Below are 12842 nucleotides of genomic sequence, written 5' to 3' on the forward strand. Positions count from 1 at the left end.
CAGTACTTCCAACCAGGTATCGCGATGACACTGACAAATCATAATTACTCCGGAATACGAACCCGGGCCCTCGGAGTGGGAAGACTACCATTCCGTTCCCCATTTCCCCAAAGATATTTTTTTTAAATCCATACTTCCGATACCTGGCCTTTAAGGCGCGAGGATGAGCGTGGATTGGATTGGCCTAAGAGATGTGGCGAAGAATTTTATTCATTTAACGTTTTTTTTATTTAATGGAGCGAGATTGAGACTATATAATTCCTTCTTCCACTTACCACCTACAACATTGAATCAATAGTAAACACCAAAGTACTAAATGGAGGAAAGCCCACCTAGTTGTGAATAAAACCCGTGACCTCAGGGTTGACAGGTGAGGACGTTACCCCGCGACCATCAGGGCCAGCAATAGACAACAAGAATTGGGTGACCACAATTTGGACAAGGGGAAGATCGTTACCAACATTTTAAATGGAGTGGGCGAATAGAGAAAGTTTCTGGGGGAAACCCGAACAAAATAGGGGAAAGTGTGAAAAGAGGATGTGTCCTAAAGTAGTAAAATGCTGATAAGGCTGTGATAAAAAGGAGAACGTTGGGTAAGCGGAGTATGGAGAAAGGAAGAGATTGGGTTTCGTTTTAAGACAGAACAAAGCCAGGCAGATGTTACGAAGAAATGAAGACGGAAATGTAAAACGTAGAGCTTAAAGAAAGAGGGAGTTTTCGCAATGCTTAAAATGTAAATAGCCTATGGAAACCGCCTGAAACCTACCTTTGAATAGGTAAAATACCTTGAGCGAATCATCAACCCAGTAGTGTTCAGCCAATCAGGTTCTGCCTGCTCAAAATCCCTATCCTACCCGCCCTGATCTTCATATCCTCGGAGCAATTCCCCCTCAGAAGTCCAAAAACTTATGTCTTCACCTACGGTTTCTCATTGTTCCCTCGACCGCATCTTCAAAGGCATTCCTCACCAAATAATCCCTTCTCCGTTCGCGTGTCAGTCGGTCCTTCTTTCTCATTATAATTGCAGCAATGTGCATTCATTAAATAAATTAATGCATATGATGTAATGCGCCACCCTTCCAAAGGCGGGCACTGGAGACATTCATATCGTCTATTCTTACGATATTTTCAGTATTGCTAAAAGGACAAGTCAAAATAAGGAAACTAGTGCCAACACCGGTATCGATACACCCAAAGATAATCCCCGATATTACTCTATTCATCTCCACGCCGATATATCGAAGCAACATCGATATTTCTTCCATTCCGAAGGCGGATATTGGGAAATAAATATAGAACGACCTTGGACGGGAGATGAGGTCCCTATTTTTTGGGTATCTCTAGCATCAGGATACAAAGTAGATTCAACACCAGGACAAAGAATTCGCTTCTGGAACACAGTCAAATAAACAGTCGCGTCGCATCGGCCAACTCCTCCAACTGGTTGACACACGCGATCTATCTAATCGGAGGACCAAATTATTCTAAGAAACCGAGGAAAACGACGAAAAATTAACGCTGACACTCCCCGAAGTTTACAGTTGTGCTAGAAATTTCGCAGCGGGAAAAAATCATTCGCCTCGATCGGGATTCGAATCGGAAAACCAAATCGTCTCCATCGAACAACACCTGGAGTACGGAAATTCGCCAGCCTGTCTTTGCTTTTGAAAAAAATCGCATAAGCAGAAGTACCTCTTACAACTGGCTAAGGCTGTCGGCCGGATATCGAGGTAACATGGTTCTAATCCCGGTCTACGCGGAAGATTTTTTCACCTCTGTGAAGCTTCTCTCGTTTGCGCGAACAAAATGGTTTACCGGCGATCCAAAGCGAAGCGAGTGGGGATTCAGTTCCCTAATTACTCGGTCCGGTACCGGAAATTGTGGAGTCGCGGAGAAAGGCTTCGTTCGGGAGAGAGAGAGAGAGAGCGTGGATGATGAAAGAAACGGTCGATGGTAAGTGATGGGGAAGAAGGAACGAGCGACGGCCCCAATCAACGTCGAGGCAACCCTCAAGTGTCCCTCACTCCTTGCTATTTTAATCTAATCTCTCAAAGGGAGGATAGCCGTACTTACTCACGGACTCCACCGCGTCTGACTCGTTTTCCATGTTTCTCCTAAACGACTTCTTCCCAGTTTTACCGTCGAACATGCCGCGATTATCCCAATGTCTTTCCTCCCGAGTATTTGTAATCCGATCGGCCACAGAGTTTGTTAAGCCCGTCTAACATGAAGCTCGTTTCAGTTACTGGAATCAAGATTCTCAACATCGGATGCAAAATCGATGCTACAAGTCTCGAATGATGAATCCTTTCACACACGACCCAACTCTCCTTTCGACTCTTTCCGAATGCGCAAACTCCTTGTCGTGTGCTTTCGTCGAGCTCGGTGTTGACAGAAAATAAATTTGATTCCGACGCAACAATCGGCAGTCTCTACAATTGGCCCTGCTCTTCTGTGATTGGCAGTTAGGATGCAGGAATCGGATAGAAAATAAGCATCGTACTCACTTCTGTTTCCTGTATTGAAATCGAATGAACTCATTTTTTATTATTATTAAAATTAACACTAAGCCACTACATGGGTAATCAATTAAAACACCAAGTAATACAATACACAGGACCCAGTATCAGACCACGTTCTTTCTCGCGCACTGTCCAACATCAGTTACCGTCCTAAATTAAATAAGACCAACACCACGTCCAAAATCACTTAACGAATGCGATTCTCCCTTGTTTTTAAACGATACGATTTTAGGAAATCTGATTTTACCGCTGAAATAAGCATCGCGTAAAACGGTCCCAAATTATCCCTCAGCCCTTTCCGTGCGTCCAGAGGCGTCAAAGGGATTGGCCATGCTGGGCAGCTTTTGATATTCGCCAGGGTCTAAAACGCGTGAGTACACCAAACATGAAACGGTCTCAAAAATAAAATCAAAATCATCCTCGCAGGATGGAATTCCCGATTTGCTTGCCATAATTCCCGGTTTTCATAAAAATTAGGCGGTTTTTTCAGGTTTTCCCCCAGATTATTAGAATAAAAAGAGTACTTCCCGACTCGCAACCGAGAGGCCAGCCTCAACGAATACTGCACTTGTCATTTTATTAGCTAAGGGAGAGTTCAGCATAATGTCAGCGATTCAACCGACAGCAAACTTAAATAAAAAGTACATTTTCAAAGTATTATCGACCAATTGGTCACAGATGCGGATCGAACGATTGGCAAATTACTTTTCATTCCAAGACATGGGAAAAGGCAAATTAATTTAAAAAGAGCTAATTAAATATATTACGCAAAAATTATTCATGTGTCCACAAATATCTCCAATAGCAGAGTAATTTACAAATATTACTTTGTTCAATTGAGTAACTGACGGTTCAACTTAGCGTTGATTTTTTTTCACTTGGATAAAATAATGGGTTGGAATAATGATTAAAAAAAACAACATTTAGGTGACTCAAACCTATTATCCCCATGACAGTATAAAAAAACATTTTTATCTATGAAATTATAATTATTCTTCCTTAATTTCTGCGGGTAACAGTTTAGTAAAGGATCAAAGACGGAAACCAGATTATTAAGACTGAAAATATCAAGGCCTAGGAGGAGCACACAGGGAATTCAAACATGGCGAATTTCACAGCGGAAAATCATTCTCCTAAAACGGAACTCGAAATTTAATTCCACGTTTTCTAATAAGTTTAGTGGGTTAAGTTACCTTAGCGTCACCTTAAATTGATATCCTGTAATTCGCGTATCCATCAAAGGATGCCTCCGCTAAAATTAATACTGCGGCGTTTCTTGGACTTAGCCTCTGTGGATTAATGCCCAACTACTGACATTTCCAAGTGATTCCATATAACCCTATGGATTAATTCACATCTATTTCAGGAGACCTCCATTAAATGAAACGACCCGACGTTAAATTGTTTCGCCCGCTTCGTCACGAATTACGGGCCTCAAATTTAATAGCGTGCTTCTACGTAGAGGAACGTGTCTAACTTCGAACCACTCATCGCCGTACGAATAGCGACAGACAAACACGCACGCAACAATAGCGCAGCTGAAGGAAGTTGGATTGTGACTGCATGAGTCAATGCGTCACCAAAATTATTTATGAATGACGAGCGAGGAAAGACAAAGTAAAAAGGATTCCCGTTTGTAACAGTTGTTGCTGGAAATAATTGCAGTTCGCAAAACATATACGATCCGAAATTACAATTTTAGGTCACCATTTTTTTAAAATCGATTTCGACAGTTTTTTAACGATAATTTGATTGTTGACATTTAAATAAAGGCTTTTGAGTAAACACTATCGCAAATCTTACATGGTTGCGCAAATCATGTAAGTTTTTCGTGAAAACGACATAAATTACAATTAACACGCCACAAGAGCGTGTTTCGTCTCTTGGATAAAACCTTGGATTTTCAATGTCATTTTCTATGATAACTATCAAGGGAGGACTATGTTCTATCATGATCATTTGATAGAGTGCACTTGAGACTCCAAATAAAAAGACAACGTTATCTGAATGACATATGACTAACACCTCGATGCAACAGCCTTAAAAGTCCCGAGTTCATGTCGTGAAAAATGGCAATCAAACATTTACACGTCAAGCAACACTTTTACTACTGTGATCTTAAGACGACCGATGAAGTATTTTTTTTGGCCTAAATAACTTTCTTTCCTTCAAATACCACGATGCAAAAATTAGGTTTGAACTTGTACACGGTACATAAAATTACCGGGATCTGAACCGGAGACCTTGAATGTCCATAAACAGAACGCTCTGTCCACTTAGCTACCCTATTCGCCCATTCTGTGATGATATGAACGATTCTATTGGTGTTCATCAAATGTGAAAACTGAAAGAAATTTTGGCCAACAGACATTTCGACACGTGCCCCGGGGACATGCCCCCAAAGCAGTAGTGCGACACCCCGCCCTCTCCCTCAACTCCGCCCATGTGTCAATCCTCGGGCAAACTCGAGGACTACGCATAATTCATGTAAATTTCTGTAGTTTTCTTCCATGACAAAGGCCAGGTCAACTGAAGGCACACCAAATTTAATCATTTGGCGCTTTTGACGCAGCGGTAAAGTTCAAAATCAACCGAACTTTCATTGCAAGATCAAATTCGCCGAATCCAGCGTGTAAGATTTATTTTTGAGCGAGGCACGCCACCCTCAAAGAAACAATGCAGTGCAATTACGGCCGAATCTAACGGATCACCGATTAAGAAGACCCAATTCCCGATTGCTCAACAAAGACCCCAGACTTCTTCCAGTGAGGAAATAACAGTTTGGTGAACGGTTAGAATTGATTACGATTCAATTCAACCGAACTCATTCACTGTAACAACCAATTGTTTTCGCCTCTCTGGCATTAATGCTATCCGCAGACCTTTTGTTGAGCTAGATTTATTAAATCAAACACTCTGTTGGGAATACTGTTGAATAAAGACATATTGACGATCGGTGTAAATTACCGTAAACTCCATGACGCGGATTGTAATACACATATAATGGTTAAGAAAACATCTGTGGTCAGTTTGATTATTTTTTTTAAAAATTGGCTTACCTTGACACCAAGGGCCTCCCAGTCCATCTTCACGCTCATATTGCTCTCAACAGTGCCCACTGGATCAGCCTTAGAAAATAGCATAAGTGCTGGAGACCTCACAAGTGCATTGTGAAACATTTGACTAGAACGGATATAATGACTTGTGGCGGCATCATGGAATGTTTTCAGGTGGTACCTAGAAAACAATGCGAGGTAATACGTGACTAAATTGAAGTTCCATCACTTTTGCCATTATTCATAATTAGTGGGTGGAAATTCAAGTTCCGCCACCCCCTCCCCAAGAAGCATCAACATGCACGGATCAATTTTTTTTTACTTTATAATTTACATTTTCGGTCCATTGCATTACAAATCGTGCAAAAGGGACTCCAAAAACCTTAAATTACGTATATTCTTTAACACTTAACCCTATTAATTCCATCTATTAAAAATTGTACTGGCAGTGTTTCCAAGTGGTGATTCAATGAAATGGAACACTACAGAAATGAAGTATGCTTGATGAAAAGAAAAAACATTATGAAAGTATAAAAACGATAGCTTTCACTAGAACAAAAAATACACATCATCCAATCAAAGCATAATTAGTTGAAACGATTTTAATTACGATAATATCACAACTCCAGGTCACATTTTCACCAGAGGAGCATTTCACGGTTAAGAAACCGTGGAATTCAATCAGAATGGCACAGGACCATGGTAATGAACAAGACAATTCTGCCTTTTTCACATGGGAACAGCTACTCTCTCTCCGATAAATTCCTATTGGTACATTGTAACATTCGACTATTTTTTTTTAAACATTCAAGATAAGAAATTCTTAGATATATGCCAGAATTGATACAATCTCATGATAAGTGAGAACACACTCAAGGTACTTCGTTCAGGAAAATTTTATTTAAAAAAAAATGAACACAGATAAGCACTTTCAGGAGACAAAAACTAAGTAAGGTCGTCCAAAAAAACGACCGAAAACTAGCTCGAAGAACAAATAATTGGATTTTCTTAAGTACCCATGTTATAAATGCTGATTTGCACAACCTTTTTCCAATTTAAAAGCAATGTTACAAACACCCCAGGATTAATAACTGGATAGTGTTGGATGGGTACCTAAATGGTTAAAAAAAGGAGTAAGATGGGGCAGAAGATGCGATGTTTTTTTTTTAACTTTCACCATGGAGAGATTCCTTTTTTTGTCCATATGTCTAATATGTGCATACAAGAACGGCAAATATTGAGTTATGATAATACTAAACACTTTAAACAAACTGATTTCCATTTGACATTTTAACGTCCTATTGACATTTCACTTAAATTTCATCCTTTGAAAATATTAATTTTCCCATGCTAGTAAACCAAAGCCTCAGTAACCAGCCTCGAACACATTTGTTATGATCGGCACAAATTCGCCTGATACTACCTCGCCCTCCATTAATGTCCACTAAAATCAAAACTGATAAAAAATATTGTTTCTGGTTTATTGGAGCAGTTAAGTCAAAAAAAAATTTAAGGTGCCAAGAAAAAGTTGGATATCGGCTATTTCCAAACATAAGTCCATCATAAATGCAGATAGCATTAATAATTACACTTGTAAAAATACTGAGACTAAAATAAAAAGCAATAAAAGTATTTCATCGCTCCTAATGTTTGAAGCATAGTAATAAATGGACAAAGAAAGGATGAAAGGAATGTAAACAAACAAAAAAGACTGACGAATTTCGATAAGCATATGACATATCCACACAATGCAGATAAAGCAGGCCAGATATAATATTTTGTGGAGAAGGAAATATAGGTGCATTATTCAAACGCACAACCATCACGAGGATAACTCCCGTAGCTAAAGGAATGAAAGCAACGACCGAACGAAAACAGATAGGGAAACATATTTTCAAAAAGAGGACACATGTAATGCCTATTAAACAGAATCAGCAATGATGGAATAAAATAAAAGACGCCTGTCAGCAGAAAAGCAAAACCAAAGAATACTTCCCCCTTATTAAAGTAATAAAAGAAGATAATATAACAAAATTCTCAAAACGAGGACATGGTTCATTAAACCATACAGTGAAAACCCGTTCGAAACCTTTTGAAGGCAAGTTGTTCAAGTACAACATTATTAAAGATGGGATAATAAAAACTATATAAAAACGAAAATGTATTTGTTTTAATTTTGGCCAGGTCTTATCAATGAAATATCAAAGTACCTGTGTTTCTTCATTTTTTTTATCACCTACGAGTATATTTCAACAATTTTCTCCATGCTCAAAGATTTTTAGCGAATTGCCGCATTTTTTCTAAGTTCCAACTTGATCCACAACTACCGATAAACAATCCTATTCATCATCGTATAACAATAACACCGCATTTTCCTCTCGACTCTTGAAACAGCGCAGAATAATTCGATCCAACTCGTTTGGCCAAGTATTTCTTACAACACTCCACACTCAAGAGCTTGAGGGTTAAAGCGGAAATTTCATCGAAGAAACGTTTCGCGGAGATCGCGATGTCCGCGAAAACTTTACGATCGTACGCGCGAAAGTAATAAACCAGGCTTTTCTGGAAAAGGGTTGCTCACAACAATGCGCATGCGCAGGACTATTCTAGGCCCAATGGAATACGCGGAAGAATACCATTACATTAACATAATAACAAATAAATAGATAGTAGCAGCAGTAGACGTCGGATCAAGCGTTTGGGTTAGTATGCGAAAGCGCACGGCAAATAAGGTTTTACGACAAAAAAGAAAACACTAGTTTCGTACTGTGATATCAAAATGTAGCTGTTAAATACATCAATAAACACCACTCTTTAGAAAACTAACCTTACACAGCTAGAAGGAGAATTCTGACCGCCTCATCAAAGAAGTACGGTGGAACTTTGTGTTTATGATTCCTTTTCGAGAACAATGAAGAAAATCGCCTCGTCTTTTGCGCGATCCTACTTTGAAAGGAAATCTCCAATTCAGTTTAACATCAGGGCTTCCAAAGAATAATCGACAATTTTTATCCACGACGTACTACGCCTTTCCCAATATAAGGAAAGCAATTGTAATTTGTTTCACCCCGCAGCATCTCTCAGAGGCATTGTAGGAGTTCCTAAGAGCATGAAGGGGACTAAAATAGTAAACGAGTACCTTCCCCAAGGTAAGAAATAATAATCATCTCAGGGGTAATAATGAAATACAATTCCCCCAAGCTAATCCTGCTTCCACTACAAAAAGTTGCAAATCCGATCCTCCAACCGCTGGCAGTTGTATGGCCCCGAAGGACGAAAAGAGGTCATTCTGACCGGAGAGGGCGATGCTGAACAGGTTTTCCCAATGTTCCGAAAGTAACCTTTGGGCTAAAGGAGCTGGCGATTGAGGTTTGGCCCAGGGGAAACGCATGATCAACATGAAGGTGAATGCGTGTGGGTGACACCTAAATAATCACACAAGTGAAGTAATATGAAACTGAAAACAAACCATAATAACACATGTGAGCATTTTTAATACAAATCTTTCTACCTTTTCATTCGCTGATCTCAATTATTGATGGCGATTACACGGCAAGGAATTGCGGGAAATAACCGCTAGTAAGGCCAACGGTCGTTAACTTGCGCACGTGGGCTGATCCAGGACAGAAACGGTTCAATCAGTCGGGGCCGTCCATTAATATTAATTTTTAGTAGTAGTAAATTGTTACCTTAAGTAAGGCACAGCAAGCAAATCACAAGTGGGGTATGGTACCTCGAATCACCCCACATCTTACGAAGTCGGATCCGGCACGAGAGAAAGGAAATTAGTTCGCCCCTCGTTTCACGCCACTGCTATGTTACAATCGTATTTAACGTAGTCTTCAACTGTTATAACCGTTACTTTCCCGCTTTCAAAAGTAATGGAATGTTTAAGGCAACCGGAAAATGTATATCTCACGAAAATTTTTGCATCCGATTATTCCTTCTATAATTGCGATATCTATTTTCTGTGGTTCGCAGCTACGTAAATAGCGATAGTGCTTTCATTGACCATCCTATTCGTCTACCTTTATGAGTGAGCATAAGGAGAAAGCTCCAACATTTTCTTTTTTCGGGTCTGCGAATGAGGAAAAAATAAAGTCGTTAAATCGAATGAGACTCTGCTGTTGGGCTTTGGAAAATAGTCTACGTGAAATCGCGGAACATGTGAAGTTGAGCGACGTAAAATTAGATTAATATTAACATTATTGAAGAACTCAGCCGAGACTTTAAAACTGGGACCTTAATTTTACAGTTTCAGATTACGAGGCATTTTAAATTTTATTTTTTCAATAGCGTAGCGTGGATTAAAAAAAACATAAGAAAACATATTCAAAATCAATGCAAATAAAATATTACATTAGAATAATAACAATACAGCATTGATACATAGTGGATATGGCTAAATAAGAGTTTTGAATGGTGCTAAAAAAAAATAATGCATTAACGAAACATGCTGGAAGAAATGGAAGACCAAACAGATATATCAATAAATGATCGTCTAATGACGACTGTAATCGAAGAACCCAATCTGGAAAAAACTACAGGAGGCCATGGATGAATTACGAGTAAGAAAGTAAGGGAAGATACCAGCAATGCAATGACATTGTAAAGATTATAGGGTGAAGACTGGCAACGAGAGAAAATCGCTACAAATTAATTGAGGGTAGCTAACTTGCAATGATGGTTATCATTCTAGCCTTTGGGTGATATTCAATTTACAATTCTATTCCATTTCTCGCACTTTACATATTAAAGCTCCCTTGAGTAATGCCAAAAAATCTTAAAATTGTCTGCACACATGATGAGTACTCCCAAGCATCTTATTAGTTGAGGATTAAAACACCAGGCCAACCCAGTGAGCAAGAGAGATTGAGCAAGGCAAGCTGTAACCACTCATCTGGAAAACATTTTGGATAGAAAATTTATACGACTGCATTTTTCCTATTCGAGGTGTCTTGAAAAACAAAAAATACCAACATAATGGAGATGAATTGATCCAAGCCAATACTAAATTAGATACAAAAAGCATATGATCCAGCCACAAATGGAAGCAGCAAAAACTGGAAATCCCAATACATTTAGCATTTGTTGGTCATGAAATTCTATGTCTAGTGTTTGTCTTAATCTTCAATCCATTGCCTAATGGGATCCCTTCAACTATGTTTTATGAAACTAAACCCGATTATCCTCACCAAGAGTCTTGATGAACACGGGGTCATTTAATTCTCAGGAAATTTAAAAGAATCCTTATCAATCCTGTATATAATTAAATGAGCCATTCCAGTAAACAAAATGTCTAAAATTAATACAAAAGTACCTTGCATGGATAGGTCTGCAGCTTTCAATTACATTTCAAGTGGCTACATTTCTATAATATTTTATCTGAAAAGCTAGTGCATCTTTTCTAAACTACTTCTAAAAAGTATTTAAACTATTATTTAAGAACCTTTAGTGAAATACACGAGCTGTCACAGCAAAATATGCATCAAGATTATTTTAACTTACTCCTTTCAATTTAGAAAAGAGCCTAATTTATTGCCATTGCTAATTAAAAATTTGAAAATCATTATTCCTGAAACACAAAACCTTAATTTATTGGAACCTACCTGGCATATCTTTCCAACCCTGCCCGCAGAACAGCATTAGTAGGAAACATGGCACGTGAAAAACCAATAGGAATGTCCTGTAAATCGGCTGCACTGTCCCAAACATGGCCCACTATACGGTCCAATATTGGTTTATAACGGCCCTCTTTGTCATCAACAATATGACTAAGGGCCTCACCCCATAAATATCCTCCGATTGAGAATCCATGTAAAAAAAGAGTGCTGTAACCCTTGTTGTGGTGCAAAAAGCTTACTAATTCTCCAGCAACGATCTGAAATAAAGTAAAGATTTCGGCGATGACAACAAAAACCCGGAAAAGATGTAAGGAATAGGGAGAATCACTTGTGTGGCTTTACAATTCAAGGCCATCAATTCCCGCTATATCTAGGAACGCACTGCACTGCTGGACTAAGTATATCGGCCGAATACATGGCCTTGAAAGCGGGAAAGTAAACATCACTACGTATAAGGGACAGACAACGCGACAAAATAGGGAAACATTTAATACTGCGGGAGGGCCTTGTTCTTTCATAAATCTTGCCACTTGAATGAAATCAATGATTTTTTCTCGTCTACTACAAACTTCAGAGCGAAGTAAACTTTACATACCTGGCTCCCTTGGACGGGCCACAGTAACTGCCACGGCGTTAATTTCACAGTCAGAACATCAAAACCATAGTCAAGGTATATTTTCGCAAATTTATGCACATGCTTCGGGCGACTCAGCATCCATGTTAAAATAACTACAAGAGACTTTCCCGTCGGAGGGTTTGCTAGAAGCATCTTCCGCTGTAAACCTACTTTAGAATCTTTCTCATTATTGTCAGCAATAAGACCAATTTTTTCCTTCCCAGGCGTAATTAAATCCATCGCTTTGGTTAAGTGGTTTACGGAATAATTTCTTAGTGGTGTCCATGATGGCAAAAATGCACAAGCCGGGTGAGCCACAGCAATGCTTTTACGAGGCTAAGGACAAATAAAGCAAAATTAAAACCATAGAAAAGTTCAAAACCTAAAACTGTGAGACATAAAACTCAAATATCTCTTGAACAGAATATAGCATTTAAGAAATAGAATATTTGACTATAACATCATTCTCAATTGAACTTACGGAAAAAGATCTCTGGATTGACATTCGGCCGAGAGGAGCAATACTGCAATTGACCACGAAAAGTGTTCTTAGGAGAGTCATTTTGAATGATATACCGTTTAAGCAATAGGTCAGCTGTTGTATTAGATATTATTGTTTATGTTGTTATGCAATATCCAATACTCACAGCCAAGGCAAGACACTAGAGCTATAAACAGCTTAACTTAACCACAAGGAAACTGACCGGGAACACATCATACACTGACAGCTGAGTGCTGAGTGATACCCGATTTACGGCCGCAAGGAGTGCGCTACGATACAAAATGCAATGGCAAAGGTTAATCACACATGCTACTAAGAGAAATTAAGCAAAATATCAGGGAAATTGGAAAATGTACTATTTAAAAAATTACGGTACAAATCTTGCGCATGACTTAACTTAAAATAACACATTTTAAGAATAACTTACAATCTCATTTACCGGAATTACACTTGTACAGGTGGAGAGTTGGAAATTCACAAACAAAGGAACAACGATGAAATTGAGATGTGCGTAACCTCCGT

The 12842-nt window shown here is 38.9% G+C and overlaps 1 protein-coding gene across 2 annotated transcripts in view; it reads right to left on the reverse strand.

Moving 5' to 3' along the window:
- The window catches only part of l(2)k09913 (lethal (2) k09913), a 52426-nt gene extending 39627 nt beyond the window's left edge, over positions 1 to 12799 (reverse strand). Inside the window, exons 1-6 of one of the 2 annotated variants that reach the window (XM_071585884.1) lie at positions 12748 to 12799; positions 12466 to 12589; positions 12300 to 12342; positions 11798 to 12154; positions 11188 to 11459; positions 5582 to 5759 (exon numbers count right to left, since the gene is read on the reverse strand). In XM_071585884.1, the coding sequence (XP_071441985.1) occupies positions 5582 to 5759; positions 11188 to 11459; positions 11798 to 12154; positions 12300 to 12323 (831 nt within the window). In that variant the 5' untranslated portion in view covers positions 12324 to 12342; positions 12466 to 12589; positions 12748 to 12799. Of the gene's footprint in view, positions 1 to 5581; positions 5760 to 11187; positions 11460 to 11797; positions 12155 to 12299; positions 12590 to 12747 lie in introns of both variants that reach the window. The other variant, XM_071585883.1, reaches the window with a different exon arrangement.
- Between the last annotated feature and the right edge of the window lie 43 nt (positions 12800 to 12842).

The sequence above is a fragment of the Hetaerina americana genome, unplaced genomic scaffold (genome assembly GCF_022747635.1).
Source record: "Hetaerina americana unplaced genomic scaffold, ioHetAmer1.1.p SCAF_2, whole genome shotgun sequence".
Taxonomy (NCBI): Eukaryota; Metazoa; Arthropoda; class Insecta; order Odonata; family Calopterygidae; genus Hetaerina; species Hetaerina americana.